The sequence below is a fragment of the Hyperoodon ampullatus genome, assembly GCF_949752795.1.
Source record: "Hyperoodon ampullatus genome assembly, chromosome: 3".
NCBI classification, from domain to species: Eukaryota; Metazoa; Chordata; class Mammalia; order Artiodactyla; family Ziphiidae; genus Hyperoodon; species Hyperoodon ampullatus.
The window spans coordinates 154873802-154899576 of NC_136916.1; the positions used below are offsets into that span (position 1 = coordinate 154873802).

The following is a 25775-nucleotide window of genomic DNA, read 5'->3' on the forward strand; positions in this document are numbered from 1 at the left end:
ATTTTAAGGAACTGAGATTCAACTATGAAGTAACTTTTACAATGTGGCCTCAAAGCACAGTTCACTATGATCATTCAGAGTCAGAATGAACAGACCAACTGACATGCAAACTTCTGATAGGTGAAAAAGTCTTAGAACTCAGAGAAAACAAAATTACTTGATCTTCAAATGCAGATCCTAAATGCTATCTCTGACATGATTCAAATAAAAATAATGGTATTACCATCTTATACATGTATAATATTCTACAAGGGAAAGCACCAGGCTTATTTTGTTCACTGTACAACTAGCACTCAGGATAGTATTTATTAAGTGCTAACAAATAATAAGTACTCAATAATGTTTCCTTTTGGGAATTCCCTGGCAGTCCAGTGGTTAGACTCCGAGCTTTCACTGCCAAGGGCATGGGTTTGATCCCTGGTTGGGGAACTAAGATCCTGCAAGCTGCGTGGAGTCGCCAAAAAAAAAAAAACAAAGAAAAAATATAACGTTTCCTTTTATTACTATTAGTATTACAGAAAGTGGCACCTTATAGGAGCTCAACAAGTATTTGTAAATGAAAATACACATTATGCTCTTTGCTCTGTCACAGAAGGGGTTAACTTATGATGATTACACAATTAATATTAGAACATTTCTAGAACCCATATCCGACACCCTCTAGTCTCAGCTGGACTGGAGATCAAGTTCACTCTAAACAAACACAGGCTATAAACCCTTACAGAATATTTCATATTCCGGATTCACCATGCAAGAGGGCTCTTAAGAGGCCTTTCAGTCACTCTAACTTGAGAATTACACTGTCGACAAGGCAATCAAGAAAACATATTGGCATATCACTCCCTCCAGGTCAAAAAATTTCACATTAAGCAGACAAGAGTGTGACACTCTGTATTATTATTCAAGGGAAGTTTAAGAACGCCAATGAATACCAAGACACATTTGCCTGAACAGTAATATTTTTTCCAGAAAATGAAGAAGGAAAAAAAAAAGGCAAAGGAAGAAATTTTTTTAAAGTCAAGACTAAGCACACACCATAAAACATGACTTTTTGGAGGGCCATGGGCAGAATGTTAGAGGCTGAGTGTTTGTGTCTCTGCCCCATTCATATGTTAAAGCCCTAAACCCCCAGTGTGAAGGTATTTGAAGGTTGGGCCTTTGGGAGATAATTATGTTTAGGTCATGAGGGTGGGACCCTCTTGATGTGATTAGTGCTCTAATAAGAAGAGATGGCAGAGATCTCCACTGAGGAAAGGCCATGTGAGCATACTATGAGAAAGTGGCTGTCTACAAGCCAGGAAGAGGGTCCTCGCAAAGAACTGAACCTGCCAGCACCTCTGATCTTGGACTTACCAGCCTCCAGAATCGTGAGAAATAAATATCTGTTGTTTAAGCCACCCCATCTATGGTATTTTGTTATAGCAGCCTGAACTAAGACAGAGGTAAAGAGACATAATGCATATAACCTACTCTCAATTGGTTCAGGAAAAAATAAGTGTGTGTGTGTGTGTGTGTGTGTGTGTGTAGAGAGAGAGTGAATGATGGACAATTTCCTCATAAATCATTTGTGAGTCAGTTGCAGTTATACTGTACCTTTATCTTTTAATACTTCAGTGCATATTTCTAAAAACAAAGATATTCTTTTACATTACTATAGAACAATTATCAAACTCAGGAAATTGCTAGAATACTAATACGTACTTTATTTAGATTCTGCTAATCGTCCTAAGAGTGTCCTTTGTAGCAAAAGAAAGTCCTGGATAATGTATTGTATTCTCTCTTTAGTTTCAGAAAAGAAAAAAAAGGGGGTTTTCATTACACTGTAAAATGACTTAGAAGGAATAATCCTGAGCAGTGGTTTCGAGAATCCCATGAAAGGACACAAAGTAACTATGCAATTTTGGGGAAGTAATTATTGGAAAACAGAAGCTTACATTTCTGACATAGATACAAAATCATATAAGCATGAGTTTTTAAAGCAAATAAACACAGTCCCCCTTAATGTGACAGCAGGATGACAGAACCAGCCTATCACAACAGAACCTGCCCACCTAGTAGATAGTCTGGGACATTATTTAAAAAATTAATGTCCAATATGAACCACCCATTATGCATCAGCAATCAAAGGACTGTTATGTCTTTTCCTTTAAATGAACCCTATACATTTCCAGTGATACGCTGTGTTGTTCCTTAAAATAAGTTCTGCTGAAATGGTTCTTTACTGGAATTTTACTAAAAATATACTAGCCTCTCACTACTGCCTACCACACATACTAGAGAAAATAGTTTGGAGCTTTATGCCCATCACACAAGCTATGCCACACTCTGAACATATATTTCCAGAAGCGTCTTCTTTTTCTTGGCAGGCAAATTTTGAAAAGTAGGGAGTCCACATTTTATCTTGCAATCAGGGAATTTCTGTTGGTAAGTAACTCACATGGAATGGACTAAGGAGTGCTTCCAAAGCCAGCTGTGAAACACCTATATTTTGACATTACCATATTCCTACTGAAAACTCAAAAATGCAGACCTCCAAGTATATATGCACTGCAGGATTTCAGTCAGTGTCATCCTGTGCACTCCGGGCAGTGATGTTCTGCACAGGAGTTATTATTTTCACTTGCCACTCACAGCTCTGTAGCACTTCCCTATCTCTAGATAAGCATCAGGGTATGAAAGACGGATGTAATAGGAGATTTGCATACCAGTGCAGCTCTGCCACAAATTCCACATCTTTTTCTGAGCTCTATTCCACCTCTAACATGTTCTAGGCCTGTTAACACCGTGCCCTGCACTCTGGCTTTGTAGTTGACACGAACTGGAAAGGCAACCCAGTTTGCATCAGTCTCCCTTCTCTGGGAATACTCCCTTATATCAGGGGTGGGTCCCTGGTGGTCACATCTGTGCAATATGACCGATTTCCTGGGTCATAATTGACTGGCACAGCGGTAGGCACCTATGCCAAAATGAACCCAACAACCCTCTCTCGTGGGGATTTAAAATTTCAGTGGGGAAGGAGTCTGAAGGACACTGGACTGCCAACGTCCTGGAGAAAAGGTCCATAAATTCCTGTTGCCAAGGTGTCAAGCGCTGTATTATTTCCTGACATTTTACCTTTCCTGAGTTGTTCATCAATTCCTCCCTACTTTTTCCTTTTCTTTTGTTGTATACCTATCATCCTTGCAACAAATCACCTTTTTGTTTAGCTAGAGTCAGTTGCTATCAACTGAAAGAAATTTAACAGATACAGACTCTACGTTAAAATTCTTAGAACTTCATTTCTGCACTTACTGAACAGGTTTTTATATGTTGGCATAGCCTGCAAACTTTTACGTCTTTAGCAAATTTTAAAAAATGGTTCCCCACTTTGTCAATTTTGTGCATTTGGAACATTGTGGACTGTCTTATCTAGGATAAGGGATACCTGGTTCAAAATCCTAAGTACTTACTTCCCTATATTAAGGGACATCAGATTCTAATTGCCCGCTATAACTAACCTCTTCCCAGGTTCTCAATAATACCCATGAAGATAGAGCCAAAAGAGAAAAAAAGTCAGAACTAGTATTTTTTTTTAAAAGGGCAATAAAAGGCCTCAAATCAAAATTCAGACAGTATCTGTCTGCTAAGTTCATCTAACTACAGAGAACATGCTCATAACTGTTAAACAAGACTAACTTTTCACAGCAGAAAAATCACAAACTAAAGGGCAAGTAATAGACTATTTAATACAAGATTTTTTTTTTTTTTTTTTGCGGTACGCGGGCCTCTCACTGTTGTGGCCTCTCCCGTTGCGGAGCACAGGCTCTGGACGCACAGGCTCAGCGGCCATGGCTCACGGGCCCAGCTGCTCCGCGGCATGTGGGATCTTCCCGGACCGGGGCACGAACCCGTGTCCCCTGCATCAGCAGGCGGACCCTCAACCACTGCGCCACCAGGGAAGCCTTAATACAAGATTTTAAGGGAACTGGAAGTGGAGCCTGGGAGCCTTGACATTAGGAATGAAGTCGAACCTGGATCGGGAGCCGGGTGAAACCAAGTCAGTCAGCCCCACCTGTGCTGCCATTTGGGGAGCCTCAGCCTGTCCACCCAGGGTGTCATCAATCTGGCTGTGGTGGGCAACCGGGACCCACAGCCCCATCCCCTGTGGAGCCTCCAGTGGCCCAGTGCCAGGCTATGGGCAAACCCCTCCCCCAGGTGTTTCAAGAATCCCACCTTCTCCAGGGCCACCTCCAACCTCAACAGCACAGGGCCCTTGTGGCCAGACAGCATATGGCCACCTTGGCCAAGGAGAGGTACAGAATGGGCCAAGCTCCACTGTTCAGATGCAGAGGTTCCCTGGGTCTCAGCCATTTGGGTTAGTCCCACTGGTTCCCGTGGTCAGCCAGCCAGCTGTGCTTCAGCCCTATGGCCCTCCCCTGACAAGTACACAGGTGACTGCTCAGCTGGCCAGAATGCAGATCAGTGGTGCTGTGGCCCCAGTGCCTCCTGCTCCGGGTCTAGGCTATGGTCCACCAACATCACTTGCCTCAGCCTCAGGAAGTTTCCCTAACACCAGTCTGCATGGCTCCTACCCTCAGGGCCAGGCTCCTACCCTCAGGGCCAGGCTCCTCCCCTTAGCCAGGCCCAGGGTCATCCTGGGGCCCAGCCTTCCCAGCAATCTGTCCCACCACAGGCCTCCAGCTTCATACCCCCAGCTTCAGGGGGTCCTTGAATGCCTTCGATGACTGGTCCACTCCTGCCTGGACAGAGTTTTGGGGGGCCCCCAGGGAGCGAGCCCAACCAAGTGTCCTCACCTCCTCAAGCTCTGCCCTCTGGCACCCAAATGACTGGCTCCCAGGACCACCACCACCTATGCACTCCTCCCAGCAGCCAGGCTACCAGCTGCAACAAAATGGTTCCTTTGGACCAGCCCAGGGCCCTCAGCTCAATTATGGAAGTCCTTACCCAGGAGCAGACACTTGAGGCAGCCAGCCAGGGACACCTCAACTATTGCCTCCTAAGTGCCTGTACCCTGATGCCATCCCGAGCCCTATTCAGGTTACTGAGGATGACAGGAACAACCAGGGTTCAGAGCCACTGGTTACTGGTGTATGGGGCCAGGTGCCACCCTTAGTCAACACCAACTTCCTGGTGAAAGACCATGGGAATGCAAGTCCCCGATATATCTGATGCACATCCTATAATATCCCTTGCACATTTGACGTGTCTAGCAGGCTCAGGAGCCCCTGGCAGCTGCCATCAAGCTGCTGGCAAGCCTGCCCCCAGAGGAGGCTTCACCATATATCGCTGACCACGGGGAATCTGGCCCTTCACGCTGCAGTCGCTGCAAAGCATACATGTGCCCCTTCATGCAGTTCATTGAGGGAGGGAGGCGTTTCCAGTGCTGCTTTTGTAGCTGTATCAATGATGTTCCCCGCCCCCCGCCCCGTATTTTCAACATCCGGATCATACTGGCAAATGTGTGGATGCTTATGACTGTCCTGAGCTATCCCTGGGCTCTTGTGAATTCTTGGCCACTGTAGATTACTGCAAGATCAGTAAGGTCCCCAGCCCTCCTGCCTTATCTTCGTGATGGATGTCTCCTACAATGGCATCAGGAGTGGTCTTGTAAGGCTCCTCTGTGAGGAGCTCAAGTCCCTGTCAGACTTTCTGCCTCAGGAGGGCAGGGCAGAAAAGTCAGCAATCCACGTTGGCTTTGTCACCTATAGTAAGGTACTCTGCTTCTACAATGTGAAGAGCTCACTGGCCCAGCCACAGGTGATGGTTGTATCTGATGTGGGTGACATGTTTGTGCCACTGCTGGATGGCTTCCTGGTCAACGTCAATGAGTCTCGGGCAGTCATCACCGGCTTATTGGATCAGATTCCAGAAACATGTGCAGACACAAGGGAGACGGAGACAGTATTTGTTCCTGTTATCCAGGCTGGCATGGAGGCTCTGAAGGCTGCTGAGTGTGCAGGGAAGCTATTTCTGTTCCACACCTCCCTGCCCATCGCAGAGGTGCCAGGGAAACCGAAGAACAGAGACGACAGGAAGTTGATCAACACAGACAAGGAGGAGACTCTGTTACAGCCTCAGACAGGTGCCTATCAGACACTGGCCAAAGAGTGTGTGGCCCAAGGCTGCTGTGTAGACCTCTTCCTCTTCCCCAGCCAGTATGTGGAAGTGGCCATGCTCTCTGTTATACCCCAGCTAAGTGGTGGCTCTGTCTATAAATATGCTTGCTTTCAGGTGGAGAATGACCAGGAATGGTTCCTTAGTGACCTGGGTCAGAATGTACACAAGGTCACTGGCTTTGATGCTGTAAAGAGGGTCCCAACAAGCACTGGTGTCCGTGCTGTAGATTTCTTTGGGGCTTTCTACGTGAGCAACACAGAAGATGTGGAGCTGGCTGGGCTGGAGGGGGACGAGACGGTGACTGTGGAGTTCAAGCATGACGATCGGCTCAGTGAAGAGAGTGGAGCCCTCCTGCCGTGTGCCCTGCTCTACCCCAGCTGCGCAGGGCAGCGATGGCTCCGCATCCACAACCTGGCCCTCAACTGTGCATCCCGCTGGCTGATCTGTACTGAAACTGTGAGACTGACGCGCTCACCAACTACATGGCCAAGTTTGCATACCGGGACCTCCTGAACAGCCCTGTGAATATTATTTGTGACACTCCCATCACTCAGTGTGCCCAGATCTTGGCCTGTTACAGAAAGAACTGTGCCAGCCCCTGCTCTGTGGGACAGGTGATCCTTCTTGAGTGCATGAAGCTACTCCCAGTTTACCTGAACTCTCTGTTGAAGAGTGACGTCCTGCAGCCTGGAGCTGAAGTCACTACTGATGACCGTGCCTGTGTCCAACAGCTAGTTACCTCCACGGACATGGCTGAGACCAATGTCTTCTTCTATCCTCAGCTCCTACCATTAACCAAGTCTCCCCATTGAGAATACCACTGAACCACAGGCAGTTCGAGCATCTGAAGAGCATCTAAACAATGGGGATATATATTGGGTTGGCCAAAAAGTTCGTTCGTTTTCCATAACATCTTATGGAAAAACCTGAACGAACTTTCTGGCCAACCCAATATCTGCTGGAGAATGGGCTCAACCTCTTCCTCTACGTGGGAACAAGTGTCCAGCAGGGTGTTGTCCAGAGCCTCTTCGGCGTCTCCTCCTTCAGTCAGATCACCAGTGGCTGGAGCGTTCTGCCAGTTCTGGATAATCTGCTGTCCAAGAAGGTGCGAGGCCTCGTGGATGGTTTGAGGGCACAGAGATGACGGTACCTGAAGCTTATCATGGTGAAATAAGAGGACAAGCTGGAGATGCTGTTCAAACACTTCCCAGCGGAAGACAAGAGGCTGAGTGGGGGAGAATCCGACGTGGACCCTGGACCCTGTCTGTCATATGCACAAGGAGATTTGGCAGCTACCAAGCTATAGCAAGTGGGTAAACAGCATAGGGTCCAGGCCAGCTTCCAGAAAGTACCCCAGGATAGCAGAGAAATTGGGACAGTTCCATATCTTATAAGTCATGTAAGCTGACCTCAGTCTCTTTGGAGGAAGGGGGAGGTATAAGGAGACACTTTCTTCTGGGCTCAAGTACCCTACCACTCTGTCACGTCCTGCTGCTGGAAGGTGCCCCTATCCCCTCACTTTACCCTCCTTTTCCTACTAATCCTGTTGTAATGAATGTAGTTTCTCAGTTCATTGTATATGATTTGGTGTTGGAGGATTTGGAGCCACCCAGACCCTCGCAATATTACGTGTCCCTTTGGACCAGCCTCCAAGAAGAGAAGGGCAGGCGGGAAGGAGTAAGGGTCCCAGGGGGAGGGGCTGCTAATTCATCTCAGTGTAATCAACAACTTCCTCTATTAGGGATAAACATACATACAGGTGCACAAGGGTCGGGTACAGACCATACACAGTAGAGAGAAAAGGGGTCAGTCTTCTAGGGCCTGGAAGTCAATAGCCAACTCAAGAGTCACTAAGGGTGGTTGACTAGCTTTCTCGCTCTGCTTCCACTGTTCTTTCTCTCTCCTGCAATGATTGGTGATCGCTTGGTGGACAGAGGAACATTATCAGAGATGAATGAGCTTGGGAACAGAGTTGTAAAGTGTATTAACACCTGGGAGAGGTATCAGCCTCCTTTCCAGCTGGAGAGGCCCCAACACTGGATGGTTCTGTAGGGAGCCTGGCCATCAACTTGCAGTACCTCACAGAGCCAGCCCGCATCCCACTCTGAGCTCCTGCTGGAAACACTGCTCTCCAAGCTGGGGGTTGCTGGGGAGAGAGGCAGAGGTGGCTAGTCTCTCCTGCCAGGACACCACTCAGGCTTTCGTACTGAAAGAGTGGCTGACGGTTATCTCCCAACCTGACCTGGCTGCGGCAGGACAAGGGCTAGGCTCGATGGTGGCCAGGCTTGCCTTCTCCCAGCCTGGGATACCCCTGCTCTGGACCTCTCATTTCTCTTCATTAGTTTATTTTTCAATGCACCTTTTTTTTTTTTTTGCGGTACACGGGCCTCTCACTGTTGTGGCCTCTCCCGTTGCGGAGCACAGGCTCCGGACGCACAGGCCCAGTGGCCATGGCTCACAGGCCCAGCCGCTCCGCGGCAATGTGGGATCTTCCCAGACCGGGGCACGAACCCGTGGTCCCCTGCATCGGCAGGTGGACTCTCTGCCACTGCGCCACCAGGGAAGCCCTTCAATGCACCTTTAATTTGCAAAGAAATAAACTAAGATGTAGGGAATTCCCTGGCGGTCCAGTGGTTGGGACTCCACACTTTCACTGCCATAGGCCTGGGTTCAATCCCTGGTCGGGGAACTAAGATCCTGGAAGCCATACAAAGCAGCCAAAAAAATAAAATAAAATGTAAAAAAATTTTTAGGAAAATTGACTGTTCCGGAAGAAAAAAAAACAAACCCCTAGTTAGAGCTTTTCCTCATGTCGTACTGTGGAAGAGACAGCTAACTTGCCCCTTGTATATATTCTCCATAAGTTCCCATTAGTAATAGACTCTCTCAGTTTTAGCTGGGTACAAGGCTACCCAGCTACAGTCCACATTCCCAATCTCTCTTGCAGCAAAAGGTAACCGTGTGAGGAATTTGGGCCAGTAGGAAATGAACAGAAATGATGAGTACCAGGGCTGGATTACATCCTTTAAAACAGCAACTGCTTTCCCTCACTTCTCTTTCCTTCTGCCTGTGGCCTAGGACATAGATGTGGTTGAAGATGCTAACTGAAGACGACATCCTCAAAGACTGCAAGACAACAAAGAAGATACCTCATAACCTACCTGCCCAGGACTACCTGTCTATCTCCAGACTTCACAAAGAGAAATCATTTCCATCTTGTTTATTTAAATGTCACATTTATAGCAACAAAAACAAAAAAATCAGAAAACAATATTGAGGCTTTTGCTTCCAAGTTGGAGGTAATATGTAGAGGCAAGCCATCACTTTTCACAGAAAAACTACATAAAACTAAGCAGATTACTCAAAACAAGAAGTCGTTTTAAAGACAATGAAGAACTGTTTTCCATGCAAAGAGGACAAGATGACCTAAAATTCCCAAGAGGGAAAAGCCTTTCCTTAGTGAGCTGAAATTGCTAGTCATTTTCTCTCCTTGTGGTATTTGCAGAGTTTGAACAGGAACTGATCATAACTGGACTTGCCAGAGGCAGAGAAACTCTACCAAGAGAAAGAAAAACCAACAGACTCTATAACAGCTATATAGGTTAGTATGAAGAGTCCCAGATAAGTGACCAGCTTTCTGCATAGGACGTTTACTAAGTGCTGGAGAAGCTGGGGAGATGGACTAGAAAGGTGACTTGAAATCAACCAGTCTTACAATGCTTAAGAGGTAAAGTCATACCAGAGGGAGGGGCCTACAACAAACACACAATGGATCTTATCCTTGAGACGCTGTACTCACTAGAGTGAACTGAATTTACCTAAAAACTCAGCCCAGGACTTCCCTGGTGATGCAGTGGTTAGGAATCCGCCTGCCAATGCAGGGGACACGGGTTCGATTCCTGGTCCGGGAAGATCACACATACCACGGAGCAATTAAGCCCGTGTGCCACAACTACTGAGCCTGCACTCTAGAGCCCGGGAGGCACAACTACTGAGCCCATGTGCCACAACGACTGAAGCCCGCGCGCCTAGAGCCCGTGCTCCGCAACAAGAGAAGCCACTGCAATGAGAAGCCCCCGCACTGCAATGAAGAGTAGCCCCCACTCGCCGCAACTAGAAAAAGCCCACGCACAGCAATGAAGACACAACGCAGCCAAAAATAAACAAATAAATTTATTAAAAAAAAAAAAAAACAACTCAGCCCAGCCCACCCAGCTCAAACCCTGGTTAGATGGAGGTGCTCAGGCCCTTGCCATATCTAAGACAGCAAAAGGCAAAAACAACATTGACTTTAGTCTCTGCAGGTGTTTTGTTTTGTTTTTTTTAATGCCGTACACGGGCCTCTCACTGCTGTGGCCTCTCCTGTTGCAGAGCACAGGCTCCGGACGCGCAGGCTCCGCGGCACGTGGGATCCTCCCGGACCGGGGCACGAACCCGCGTCCCCAGCATTGGCAGGCGGACTCTCAACCACTGCGCCACCAGGGAAGCCCTCTGAAGGTTTTTTATTCACAGTGTTCAGCAATCAATCAAAAAATCCTGCTTTCCCAGGAGGCTGGGAGAGAAAACAGGAGTATGACTGAAAAAGAGAAGGCACGGTATACAGTAGTCTACAGTCACCTTATATTTCAGTACTGCTAGTCTTGGGTAATCTCTCACCCCTTGATCCCACGCTTTAATTTCATGTCCCCAGAAGTGTAGATTCCTGTTAAAGTTTTTTTAACATTTCTAAAACTGCAAAAATAATTTTCAGACATCAAAGACTCCCCTAGGAACCCAGAGCCCCCTTTCTACCAGAGAGCTCAAAATCATCATAATCATCTCATTCTTTTCACTCCTTCCAAATATTTCATTTCTATCTATATGTCAAGATCTGTACAAGGTATTTGACCATACAAATAAGAGATAGTCCTTTTTCAAGTCTTCAAGAATTCTGCATTTTTAAGAGAAAAAGCATGCAAAGATCAACATTCTTTTCACTCATTCAACAAATATTTCATTTCCATCTACATGTCAAGATCCATACAAGGTATTTGACCATACAAATAAGAGATAGTCCTTTTTCAAGTCTTCAAGAATTATGCTTTTTTTTTTTTTAAGGAAGAGACTGCCCTTAAATATAATAGTGTTTATTTATTTTTACTTGTTGACAGTTTGTTTTATGTATTTATTTATTTATGGTTGTGTTGAGTCTTCGTTTCTGTGCGAGGGCTTTCTCTAGTTGTGGCAAGCGGGGGCCACTCTTCATCGCGGTGCACAGGCCTCTCACTATCGCGGCCTCTCTTGTTGCAGAGCACAGGCTCCAGATGCGTAGGCTCAGTAATTGTGGCTCACGGGCCCAGTTGCTCCGCGGCATGTGGGATCTCCCCAGACCAGGGCTCGAACCCGTGTCCCCTGCATTGGCAGGCAGATTCTCAACCACTGCGCTACCAGGGAAGCCCGAATTATGCATTTTTTAAGAGAAAAAGCATGCAAATATCAACATGATTGTTGAGATAAAAGAATAAAGAAACTATTTTAAGGGATACTGTCTAAAGGGATTTATATATAAATGCAGAGGACGAAAAATGCACACAAAGTGAGAAGCATTTCTATTACAAGCAATTCTCAAGTTGTCTCACTTTTCTTCTTCACATTACTGATGACAAAACCAAGGAAAATTTAAGCTATTTGTCCAGTCACAAGAAAGTTAGATTCAAAGTCAGGATGAGAATCTAAGTCTCTACATTTTCCATTTGTTACCATTTCTTAGTCATATTCCTGAGATTTTCTATGAATCAAATTTTCTTTTAATTATTTCAGATATAATACAACTTAATCTGATTGTTTTAAAATTATCAGTGGCTTAAAATTAGAATTTAACTTTAAACTCAACCTTCGTGCTCATTTTTGCTATTTCATATAATTAGCTATTTTTGCTATTCATATTATCAGCTATACATGGATTGAGATAAATGGTTATATGAGTTTCATTTCCCCTGCTAAAAAAATGTCTGTTTTTAGGAAACCAGAATTAACACTAATTAACTTAGCTGCCCTGGAAATAACCTGCTTCCTTTGCCTACATACAAAGCCACAATTGTACAGGAGGCGATAAAGATATTATCCTTTAGCATGTACAGCACAGGTCTCCAACAGATATTTCTATCACAGTCTTCTGTCCATTTTAACACTGGGTTGTCTTTTTCTGTTTTGGCCGTGCTGCATGGCGGCTTGTGGGACCTTAGTTCCCCGACCAGGCATTGAACTGAGGCCACGGAAGTGAAAGCGCCAAGTCCTAACCACTGGATGGACAGGGAACTTCCTTGGGTTGTCTTTTTATTGTTGAGTTATAAGAGTGCTTTATACATTCGAGATAACAAGTCTCTTATCTGCTATATGATTTTCAAATATTTTCTCTCATTCTGTGGATTGTCATTTCACTTTCTTCATAGTGTCCTTTGAAATACAAGCTTGTAATTTTGATCTAGTACAATTTATCTACTTTTTCTTTGGTTGCTTATACTTTTGGAGTCATACCCAAAAAACCACTGCCTGATCAAAGTCTACAAAGGTTTATACCTATGTTTTTTCCTAAGAATTTTATAGCTGTAACTCTTATATTTAGGTCTTTGATCCATTTCGAGTAATTTTTCTGTACATGGTATAAGGCAGGGATCCAAGCTAGTCCTTTTACATGTGGACGTCCAGTTCCCTCCACACCATTTTTTTAAAAAGGTCATTCTTTCCCCCCCTTGAATTATCTACTCTTGTAAAAAAAATCAACTGACCATAAATGTAAGGGTTTATTTCTGGACTCTCAATTATATTCCACTGATCTCCAACTTTGTTCTTCTTTTTCAAGACTTGGTCTATTCTGGGTCCCTTACATTTTCATATGAATTTTAGGATCAGCTTGTAAATATCACCAAAAAAACCAGGTGGGATTTCAATGAGTTGCACTGAATTTGCAGATCAATCTTAATATTAAGCCTTTCAATCCCTGAACATCGGATGTCTTTGCATTTATTTAAATCTTTTTTGATTTCTTTCAAAATGTTTTGTAGTTTTCAGTGTACAAGTCTTGCACTTTTTCTGTTGCATTTTTTCTAATCATTTAATTCTTTTTGATGCTACTGTGTGCAAAAGTTGTGCTTTGATGACATCAGGGTAATCACTCTATATGCTAAGGTCATAAACATTTTCTTTTATATGCTAGAGCTTTATATTTTTTGATGTTCACATATGAATATCTAACAACCTAGGATTGATTTTACAGAGTGGTGTGAAGTTGGGATCTATTTTTTTTTCCATACTACTTGTCTCAGCACCATTTAATAAAAAGGCAATCCATTCCCCACTGATTTGAAATGCCACCACCCTTATCTATCAAATTCCATATTCATAGTGTACTCTTTCTGGATTTTCTATTCTGCTCCATTTATATACTATCTGATCAAAATCTACTGCCTAAATAACTGTAGTTTTATGGCAAGTCTTATTATCTAATAAAGATGACTACTCCCACCTAATTTTTCTTCAAAACTGCCTTGGCTCTTCTTGGCCCTTTGCTTTTGCACATGCTTTTTAGAATCAATTTGTCAAGAAAGAAAAAGAGAGAGGGAGGGAGAAAAAGAGAAGAAAAAAACACTTGGAGGGTAGGATTTTAACTGGAACTGCATTGTCTTAAAGATCAATTTGAGGAAACTGACACTTGTAACACATTTTCACCTGTGAATTTTAGGAACCCAAGCTGACTCTGTAACATATTTTGAGATAGTGGTTTTGTTCATTTAAAGATACGGTCTGGATCACTTAAGTGGTGGTTCACTGCAGGAAAAAAATTGTAATCTTTAAACCTCCTTTATTTTACAAAATGATATTCTGATTTTATACACACACGCGCACACACACACACAAACACACACATCTTCTGGGTGAGCAATCTCATTTCTAGGCATTTATCCTAACAAAAAAACCCAAAAGTGTTAAGAGAAGTACAAAGGGCTCATATATCAGAAATACTGAGAAAAGTCTAAACATTATGCATGAGGATTGGTTAAATAAATTACGCTATGTATCTGTACTATGGAATTTATGCACCCTTTAAAAGAATGATGTTTGTGGGGGAGGGGCTATACAGGGGTAAGGGGAAGAAGGGTTATTATGGGATTACATGAAATCATGTGTGTGAAACATTTTTTCTTTTTTTGGCCATGCCACACAGTTTGCAGGATCTTAGCTCCCGGACCAAAAATTGAACCCGCGCCCTCGGCAGTGAAAGCACGGAGTCTTAGCCATTGGACTGCCAGGGAATTCCCCTGTGTGAAACTTCTGAAAATTGTAAAGCACTACAGAATTTACAGAATCTTTCATTCAACTAAAAAAAAAAATAATACATTGTAGGGACTTCCCTGGTGGTCCAGTGGTTAAAAATCCACCTTCAAGTGCAAGGGACGCGGGTCCGATCCCTGGTCGGGGAACTAAGATCCCACATGCCGCAGGGCAACTAAGCCCATGCCACAACTACTGAGCTTGCGTGCTGCAACTAGAGAGCCCGCACACTCTGGAGCCCGTGCACAACTAGAGAGAAGCCTGCGCCGCAAGGAAGGATCCCTCATGCCGCAACGAAGACCCCGCGTGCCGCAACGAAGACCCAACAAAGCCAAATAAATAGGTAAATAATATTTTTAAAAATACATGGTAAAAAAATGATGTTTGTCTCTACTGACTGATGATAGATTATATTCATGACACTAAGAGAAAAAAACTGTAAAATAGATGTAGTACGATCTCTTGTACGTAAAATTGTAACCCACTCCCTCTCACATTTATATATATATATATAAACACACACATACACACATTTATATGTATATATATACACACACACATATATAAATATATGGCAGGATATATATCAAAATGTTACAGTATTTATCTCCAGGTTATAGAATTTCAGGAGATAAAGCTGACCCTTGAACAATGCTGCAGTTAATCCCAGTATAATTTATAGTTGGCTCTCCGAATCCAAGGTTCCTCCACATCCACAGATTCAACCAACCACAGACTGTGCAGTACTGTAGCATTTACTATTGAATAATATCTGCATAGAAGTGAACTGGTGCAGTACAGACCTGAGTTGTTCAAGGGTCAACTGAATTTATTTTCTTCATATTTTAATGTGTTGGTTTAATGTTCTGCAAGTATGGTATTTTTCCAACTCCTATATTTTCATATAAAATAGTATGTAAAGTATGTTGACTTTACAAGAGAAACACTACATCTGTTCATTTTAAATCTTATTGAAAATATGCAAATTTTCAAGAAATACTTGTTTTTAAAACTAAAAAACTTAGAACTTTCAAGTATATAAACTCTTGTAAAGAGTGTAACACAGGTGCTAGTCTACTTAAGGGCAAACTCTCCCCACTGACATTTTAAATCCCCACGAGAGAGGGTTGTTGGGTTCATTTTGGCATAGGTACCTACCGCTGTGCCAGTCAGTTAGGACCCAGGAAATCGGTCATATTGCACAGATGTGACCACCAGGGACCCACCCCTGGTATAAGGGAGTATTCCCAGAGAAGGGAGACTGATGCAAACTGGGTTGCCTTTCCAGTTCGTGTCAACTACAAAGCCAGAGTGCAGGGCACGGTGTTAACAGGCCTAGAACATGTTAGAGGTGGAATAGAGCTCAGAAGAAGATGCGGAATTTGTGGCAGAGCTGCACTGGTATGCAAATCTCCTATTACATCCATCTGTCATACCTTGATGCTTATCTAGAGATAGGGAAGTGCTACAGAGCTGTGAGTGGCAAGTGAAAATAATAACTCCTGTGCAGAACATCACTGCCCAGAGTGCACAGGATGACACTGACTGAAATCCTGCAGTGCATATATACTTGGAGGTCTGCATTTTTGAGTTTTCAGTAGGAATATGGTAATGTCAAAATATAGGTTTGTTTCACAGCTGGCTTTGGAAGCACTCCTTAGTCCATTCCATATGAGATACTTACCCACAAAAATTCGGGAACTTATCCTGATTGCAAGAAAAAATGTGGACTCCCTACTTTTCAAAATTTGCCTGCCAAGAAAAAGAAGACACTTCTGGAAATATATGTTCAGAGTGTGGCACAGCTTGTGTGATGGGCGTAAAGCTCCAAACTATTTTCTCTAGTATGGGTAGCAGGCAGTAGTGAGAGGCTAGTACATTTCAGTAAAATTGCAAGAAAAGATCAGCCTCTATAATCAACTCTCAAGAGATGAAATCTGTTGTCACCCTAATATCTAATTTAAACTCCTCAAAAATTACCAGTAAGTTCTGAATTGCCAAATCCAGTGACATGACAGAGTAAGACAAAGAATACAACCCAGGCTCTATTAACTTCCTAACTGGGCTAGTTATTTAAATGATTTGGAATTCAGCCTTATTTGTAAAATGGAGATAATATTCACCTACCAAGGGCCCTGTGAAGGTCAGATAGGTTAAAAGGCTGGGAGAGGCCCTGGGCACAGTAAATGATACCTATTACTATTATTATTCTTGGTTTCTGACCACCAAGATGTTGGTTACCACTGCTTAAAGAAACACCCTCAGGCTTCCCTGGTGGCGTAGCGGTTAAGAATCTGCCTGCCAATGCAAGGGATACGGACGGGTTCGAGCCCTGGTCCGGGAAGACCCCACATACCGCGGAGCAGCTAAGCCTGTGCGCCACAACTACTGAGCCTGTGTGCCACAACTACTGTGCACAGCAATGAAGACCCAACACAGCCAAAAATAAATAATAAATAAATAATTAAATACATAATTTCTCTAAAAAAAAAAAAGAGACACCCTCCATTTCCTTGGGCTTTCACACACCACTTGCCAACACTTGTTCTTTCTCAATCAACCTTCTGCAGCAGTGGTGTGTGTCTGTGCTTTGCCTTCTCGCAAGAACATCGATTCCCCAATATTACATCCTTCGTGTCTCCTCTTCTTGCTTAATGCCCTCTTCTATCTACTTTACCAATTCCCATGGCTTTAACTACCACCCATTCATTCCTTCAACTAAGATTTCCTGAGCTCCTATTGCATACCAGGCACAATTCAAAGAGTAAAACCTCAGATGTTTGCTGAAGGGGCTTACTTATTAGGCAGCAAGAGGCTTATTTAGAATAATTCAAAACCACCACATTTGACAGGTCAGTACTTTATCTGTACGGTAGTTTCTAAAGCTTTCCAAGTCATAAAAGTTGTTGAATATTTTCCCCGACCTCAATATGTATTATTTGGAGTTAGGCTGGATCACACCCATAGTCTCAGTATAACTGCATATTTCACTGTACTTAGAAATCATCAGAAAGCTGGGACTTCCCTGGTGGTCCACTGGTTAAGAATCTGCCTTCCAATGCAGGGGACGCGGGTTCGATCCCTGGTCGGGGAACTAAGATCCCACACGCAGTGGGGCAACTAAACCCGCACACCGCAACTACTGAGCCTGCCCACCACAGCTAGAGAGAAGCCCCTGCGCCGCAACGAAGAGCCCTTGCGCAGCAATGAAAGATCCCGCGTGCTGCAACTAAGACCTGGTGTAGCCAAATAAATAAATAAATATTTTTTAAAATAATAATAATAAAAATAAATAAAAATGAGCCATCAACACAGGGGTTATCTCAATCCTTTAGGGTCTTACAGTACACATGTATTTTTTCTACAATCAGAAGCAAAAATTATTTTAAAACAAAAGGAAAAATTGCCACCTTAACCTTCACAATGGGTTTTGAAGGTAGTCTTAAAGACAACAAATGTTAAGATAAATTTTCTGAGCTTAAATTAGTCAAGAGTAAAAGGCTTACTTGTTTAATGGGTTTAATGGGTCACAAATTACAAATTATATTATAGAAGCCTTCTTAGAAGCTATTCAGAAGGCAACTGGCTTTTGAGGCCACAAACCATGTATTTAATCAAATAAGGCACACCCACTCAGAATGCAAACACAGCCTCTACCCATCCTCTCAATTGCCTATTCTGCCAATAAACACTGCTTCTTTCTTTCAAAAATGGAATCTGATTGAATCTCAACCAATTAACTACTCGTTCAGAACACTATGAAGTTTCTGGGGCACCTAGTCCAACCTTAAAAAGTGGGCAAGTCTGCATTCCCTGAATATCCAAGTTCTAAAATACTATATTAAGAATACAGTGATTTATATATTAAACACGGGTCTCATTTCCCAAGAATTTTTATTAAAGAGAATTCCTGAGTACCTCAAATGACTCTGGAATCTTTTCACATCCAACTAGTAAGACTTGAAATGTTCTTCCCCTTGGAACAAAAAGCATTTGAAACAAAAATCTAGTCCCACAAGTTGTAAACAGTTAACAACATTATTTTTGCAAAGCTTTGAGGTCTTTGGATGTCTCATCAGGCCCTGAAAAACTTGAACAGGTATACTGGCCATTCTAGCTACTCCTCCAGTTCCTGTGGCATAACTAACTTCTCCTTTTCCCAGGTAATGTTTCCTCTCAGTGGAAACAAAAGCCTAGTAGCTACTTAGTAAACCACCTCTCATTAGTTATTCATTTGCCTTCTTCTAAGTATAAGAAGCAAAACCAGCACTTTGTTCTTTCTACTTTTCTTATCATTTAAATAAGAACATAACTTGTGCCCCAATTCCTCCTTAAGAATCTTATTTATTCTGGCAGCTAGAAGGCTATCATCCTTCTAATGTCTCATTAAAACTATTCCTGGGCTTCCCTGGTGGCACAGTGGTTGAGAGTCCGCCTGCCGATGCAGGGGACACGGGTTCGTGCCCCGGTCCGGGAGGATCCCACATGCCGCAGAGCGGCTGGGCCCATGAGCCATGGCCGCTGAGCCTGCACGTCCGAAGCCTGTGCTCCGCCACGGGAGAGGCCACAACAGTGAGAGGCCCGCATACCGCAAAAAAAAAAACCACTATTCCTAAAGGGAAGAATCTTAGGTCCAAACTCTCTCAAAGGCAGATAATTTTTTTTTTCCATATTTGTTAGCTAAGTACGGAAGGTTAAATGTGTGAACAAATCTCAAAAGTTCTTTAAAGAAATGGAAGACCAAAAGACAGTAATGTTAACAAGGGGCTTTAAAAGTAGGAACCAACTGTATTATATTTCAGGTGCAACCAAAATATGGCATTTATTTAATCAAATGTTAAATCCACAGTAATAAACTCTTGGTAATTAAGATCACTGAATACTCCAAATCGCTGCTGAGAAAATTTCCTGCAAAGCCTCTAGAGGTCTTTAAAAATAGGATAGAATCATCTATCCAGATTAGTTTTAATAAAGTCCTACAAATAGAAAAGGGAATGAATTACATAAACCCCTAAAGGTTCCTTCCAGCTCTAATTCTGCCAAAGCTTCCAATTCTTTCTAAGTTTCCTTAATACTAATTGCTACCTGTTACCTCAAAAAAGGCTGACCCGCTTCTCTCACTCCTCTGAATGGCAGGGAGGAAAAATTACGGTTTCTCTTCCTTGTGAAAACTCTATCTACCATCATCATTAAAAAACAGTAATGTCTACACCCATAAGGATGGCTACCGTAAAGAAAAAACCTAATTCTCCTACGATGTCTCTCCTTTACTCTCACACTACCTTGCCACTAACACTTCTGACCAGATGTTTGGGGGGTGGGGGGTACACACCACTAAGCAATACTGTGACATCAGCTGGGTGTCCTACATTGTTTCTTCCTTTTTTAAAAAATTGACGTATATAGTTAATTTACAACGTGGTGTTAGTTTCAAGTGTAGGTGTCCTACAGTTTAACTTACTTCTATCACTATCTACCTGGAGATAGCGGCAGATCCCACAGGTAAGGGCTCAGTCCCACAAGACTGCCTCCACCTCAACTTCAGATGCCAATCTCAAGTCCAGGTTGTCACCTGTGCTTCTGACCAACCAGAGGTTCCTGGGACTCTCTCTTCGTAGAGCAGCTCACAGAACTCAGGAAAATTGCTCACTTACTGTTTACCAGTTTATTATAAAGGATCCAGATGAACACCCAGATGGAAGAGATATGTAGGGCAGGGAAAGTAGGGAGGGTCACGGAGCTTCCAGGTGTGCCACTCTCCCAGCATCTCCACGTAGTCAGCAGCCCAGAAGCTCTCTAAACCCAGTACTTTGGGGACTTTTATGGAGGCTTCATCATGCAGGCATGATTGATTGACCATTAACTCCATTTCCAGCCTCTCTCCCCTCTCTGGAGAATTGTGGGGTGGGGCTGAGAATTCCAAGCTTCTATTCATGGCTTGGTCTTTCTGGTGACCCCATCCAGGAGCCCACAAAGAGTCAGCTCATTAGAACTAAAGATGTTTCTATTGTCTAGGAAATGTCAAGGGATGTAGGAGCTCTGTGTCAGAAACTGGAGGTCAAAGACGAAACATTAGGACAAAAGATGCTCCTAGTGCTCTTATCACTTAGGAAACTACACAGGTTTTAGGAGCTCTATGCCAGCAGCAAAGGAAGTTATATACATATATTTTTTGTCCCTATAATCTCACAGCTACTATCAAAAAAAAAAAAGAAAAGAACAATTGTTGGTGAGACTGTGGAGAAATTGGAACCCTTGTGCACTACTGATGGAAATGTAAAATGGTACAGCCACTGTGTAAACAGTACGGTGTTACCTCATAAAATTAAAAATACAATTACCACATGATCCAGCAGTTCTACTGCTAGGTGTATACCCAAAAGAATTCATGGTCTGGGCTTCCTGGTGGCGCAGTGGTTGAGAGTCCGCCTGCCGATGCAGGGGACACAGGTTCGAGCCCCGGTCCGGGAGGATCCCACATGCCACGGAGCGGCTGGGCCCGTGAGCCATGGCCACTGAGCCTGCGCGTCCGGAGCCCGTGCTCCGCAACGGGAGAGGCCACAACAGTGAGAGGCCCGCGTACCACAAAAATAAAAAAAAATTTTAAAAAAAAGGATTCATGGTCTAAGAGATATTTGTACATCCATGTTGATAGTGTCATTATTCACAACAACTGAAACATGGAAGCAATCTGAGTGTACAGTGACACATGAATGGCTAAGCAAAATGTGTTATATACATACAATGGAATATTATTCAGCCTTAAAAAGGAAGTAAATCCTGATACATGCATGAACCATGAGGATGTTATGATAAAGGAAATAAAGTCAGTCACAAAAAGACAAGTACTTTTACTTAGATGAGGTACTTATGGTAGTCAAACTCCTAGAGACAGAAAGCAGAATGGTGGTTGCCAGGGACTGGGAGGAGGGGAGAATGCAGAGATACTGTTTAACGGGTACAGAGTTTCAGTTTTACATGATGAAAAGAGTTATGGAGATGGATGGTGGTGACGGCTGCATAACATTATGAATGTATTTAATTCCACTGAATTGTACACTTAAAAATGGTTAAGATGGTAAATTTTATGTTATGTGTATTTTACCACACACAAAAAAAAATTTTGGAAAAAAAACCACCCAGAAAACAAAACCAAACAGTAACGTCTGATTGTTTCATAACGTCCTTTCTACCACAGGAGCTATTTACTCAAACTCTAAACCCAAATCCAACAAAGAGGCAAGCATATACAGACTCCTGAGAGGGTAGAGGGATCTTAGAAGTTTCTAACTTCTCTTCTGTTCGTTAAAAGACAAATGGTGGAATATGTGAGGAAATGAACTTATATCCTGGGTTTAAAAACCCTGTTACAGGGCTTCCCTGGTGGCACAGTGGTTAAGAATCTGCCTGCCAGTGCAGGGGACAAGGGTCCGGGAAGATCCCACATGCCACGGAGTAACTAAGCCCATGTGCCACAACTACTGAGACTGTGCTCTAGAGCCCGCAAGCCACAACTACTGAGCCCATGTGCCACAACTACTGAAGCCCTCGCGCCTAGAGCTGGTGCTCCACAACAAGAGAAGCCACCGCAATGAGAAGCCTGCGCATGGCAACGAAGAGTAGCCCCAACTAGAGAAATCTTGTGTGCAGCAACTAGAGAAATCTTGTGTGCAGCAACCAAGACCCAACGCAGCCAAAAATAAGTAAGTTTATATTTTTAAAAAAAACCCTGTTACACTCTATTTTAGTAAAGGCAAGACACACACCTGTGCACTTGACATCTTATGTGTATTTTTACGGCATAATTGGCAGTATTTCCCCCAGAAACTGGGGAAAAATACACAGGGCTTGGAGCACTAGCACATCACTTTAATCGAAACAAAAACAACTTTAAAAAATATTTTAAAGATACTCTTGCTCTCATGAAGTTTCTTTTGCTTAAGGAAAAAGAAACGGGGAAAAAAAACACCCCACAGACAATAGTCCTCCTATTAGTGTAAAAGCTACATACCTAAAGTCTTTGTTTTAAAAAGACTCCTGAGAAATTGTTTTCTAGAAGGGATACTGCAGCCCTAAACATTCTTTAGGGCATTCCACCAGGCCATTCTTCCAAATGCCACCATTGTGCCTTGAGTGAAAATTTTCACTAAAATATATTAGAAAAAGACAGGCAGCTTTTCCAGTTATACAGATTTTTAAATTTCATGTTAGCAACTTGATATTTCTTCATCTTATCAGTCAGCAATCTCTGAAGAAATGTCATGCCCCCCAATGCTAAACTGTTCAGGATTATGGGAGGGAGAAATCTGATTTACTACTAACTCAGAACATAAGTGTGTTAAGTGAAAAGAGCACTTAAACACAAAGCACCTCTATCGTGTGGACACCTTGCTCTTGATTTCCTTCTCCCTCTTAAAAATCACAACGCACTCATTGGCCTGCAATGTATTTTCTAACTCCCACCCTTAGGTTTCCCTTTTACAATTTATACCACAACAATTTTGTCTTATTAGCCATTTACACTGCTGGGAAAACAACTTTTTCCATGGCTTACAATGAGCTGATTCTTATCACTTCCTGTCTCACACAATTATTTCTTCAAAAATGAAAACAAATTTTTTGAATCTGTATATTATGTTGCCTTACACCTTACAACTTCAAGGGAGGTCAAGTCTCTTTTATGTATTTCCCCCCAACTCTTGTGGTCTTAATATCTCAACCTGACCAGGAGAAATGCTTTATTTTCTGTTTCACACCAAACAGTAACAGGCCTATCTCTCCTATCTACTGACTGGGGGAGAAGGCTGCCAGATATTTATGGTAATGCCAAATTACAACAGTCACATTTCCTGCCGTGGGGAACGGACTATTTGTGAAAAAAAAATGATTTCCTTAATTTCTTAAAGAGATTTATAAGTACCAAAGTCAACTGCAGACATCTCAACACTCTCTTCCACCAACACTGACCTTGCATCTTTTAAACCAACTCATCGTTAAAAATACATTTCAGCAGAATAGCGGTCAGTCCAGAGAACGTGAAGCTTGATAATAATTACTGCCTTGAATTCAGAACTTTTCAAAATATTTCAGAACTGTCTGGACTGAGTTGGTGATTCAGCCTTGGTGAATTAGTACAGACTCATCACAAGTCACCACCAGGCTAAACCATCCCCTTGTGAGATAGCACTCTTGCTCAAGGGGTCAGCAGGACCACCTAACTCAACCTGGAGCCCGAGATGGGGTCTCACCTCGGGCCAAGACCATAACGCTTTTTGGGCTCTGGACCGGGTTCACTGCCAGACTTGTGGTCCAAGGCCTCCTTACTTGTAGACGGGGGTAGGTACGGGGTAGGAAAAGACTGGGTGTGTTTCCGCCTGGTACCACCTCCTAACTTGCTTTGCCTCCTGAGGATCCTAAATGTGGTTTTCCCTGGAGGGCTTCAGAGCTCTAGGAGGAAGCAACCACCCGAAGGCCATAGGAGGGAGCCTCGGGGGAATCCTCCTGGGGTCCGAGGGGGCACTCCCTGCCTCTCCTGGGGGGCAGCCCCACTTCTGGCGGGATCGGGTAGAGGAAGTAGAGCCCAACCTCCGGCGGGAGGAGAGGAAGACCTCAGGCGCGGAGAGACGGGCGAGCCCCAGCGCCGCCCTTGAGCCTTCCGGCCGGGGGCAGGCCCAGTCAGTGCCCGGACACTGCCGCCAGCACACCTGAGCCGCGCCTGACCCCGCGGACAGTCACCGCGACCCCGCCCGGCCCCGCCGCCCCTCCGCAAGGGCGCCAGCCCGCGGGGTCCCGGCCCACCGCCCCCAGCCCGGCCCGGCCGCCTGGTCCCACAGTACCTGGCTGGCAGCGGCTGCGGCAGTAGCGGCGCTGCTCCTCACGTACCCGTTGCGCACCTCCCCGTTCGCCACGCAGTCTTTCGCCCGCACCGGGCGACGGCAGCAGCACCCTCCGGGCTCCGTCCGCATCGTCCCGGCAGCACTAGGCGCAAGGCAGAATCCGTAAGCGGCGACCGAGGCGGCAGCAGCTCCAAGTCCCGCTCCGCACCCCTCCAACCTCCCCGAAACCGGAAATGGCTGCACGCCGCCGCCAATTCCCTGCCGGGCCGTCACATGAGGGCGGGACCCACTCCCCCCAGAAGCAGCGGCTCGCCGTAGGCTGGGCCCGGGAGCTGGAGACCAGGCGGGGCGCGCAGGAGTGTCTTGAGCCTGAGGACTGCTGACCAATCTGGAGGAGGAGGAGGCGGACCCCAGGCGCTTACCTGGCCAATCACGGAATGAAAAAAAAGGCTCGCGGGTGTCAAGGGGGTTTTCTGAAGCGACCTTTGGACCTGGGAGCTGGTCTCTAGAGCGGGTTCCCTCTTCTGGACAGGTGGCACCCTCTCTGCCCTTGCCTCCCGGGAAGTTCTCGGGTTTGAATCCCAGCCCTTAATTTAATTAGCTAATTCTTCTGTGGGTTTTTATAGTACGCCTTTTTCGACATTCCCTCCCCATTCTTCAATATGTATCATACATTAACACATTTTAAGTAATGATTCGGGTGTCTCTTTGCCCTTCACATCTGTCCCTATCAGGGTTTTCTGTACAACTTCCTTTTAAGAACACTTCCTTGAAAGTCAAGAAACCTGGTCTTGTTCCAGTTCTGCCAGTAACCAGAAGCTAAACCTTGAGTGTTTAACCACTTTAGGAGCCAAATTCTTTAAAATGGAGTTAATACTTCCTGCTTCATAGACTCATTGCAGGAATTACATTAATAAGCCATTTTGCACTTATCACAATACCTGACTCATATTAGAAGCATAATGTATACATATTATTTTTCATCTCTTTAGCTCTATATTCCCATAGTTATTAGAAAGAGAGGAAATGGATCTACATTGTAGCAAGAAACTTTTGGTTACCCATAAAGAATTTAGTGTCATGTTTAAGAGTATGGACTCTGGAGTCAGTCTGGGTTTGAATACTGGTTGTGCCACTTACTACCTGAGTGACCTCTATATGTCTTTAGCTGTTCAGGGGTGATAATAATAAAGGTCCTGAGCATTTAATGAGTTATTACATGTAATGTATTTTGTACAGGACCTGGCAATTAGTATACATTACTAAGTGTTGGTTATTATTAATTGTTGAATGCGTCCATGCCCCTGCATTCTTCCCCCACCCCCTAGGAGCTTTAGAAAGGGGGTTGACAGGATATCCATTTTTCATGATTTAGAAGCTGAATCTAACAGCAGGTAGGCAGCACAGATATACTCTTAGAGTCAACAAACACTATGATCCCGAAGAGCGCAGTTTTGCAATAGATATATGACGCTAAAAAAGAAGCATATGGTTTGCCTCTCACATTCTATG

At 44.0% G+C, this 25775-nt stretch overlaps 1 protein-coding gene and 1 pseudogene across 2 annotated transcripts in view; one reads left to right on the plus strand and one right to left on the minus strand.

The window, feature by feature from the left end:
• The window catches only part of SPTLC2 (serine palmitoyltransferase long chain base subunit 2), a 113944-nt gene extending 89476 nt beyond the window's left edge, over positions 1–24468 (minus strand). The window contains exon 1 of the mRNA XM_079699265.1: positions 24264–24468. Coding sequence (XP_079555391.1) covers positions 24264–24392 — 129 coding nt within the window. The 5' untranslated portion in view covers positions 24393–24468. The remainder of the gene's footprint in view (positions 1–24263) is intronic.
• LOC307050846 (protein transport protein Sec24C-like) lies at positions 3765–7511 on the plus strand (annotated as a pseudogene). The gene is made up of 2 exons: positions 3765–6996; positions 7070–7511. The product of its transcript is annotated as a protein transport protein Sec24C-like (transcript).
• Positions 24469–25775: the final 1307 nt, after the last annotated feature.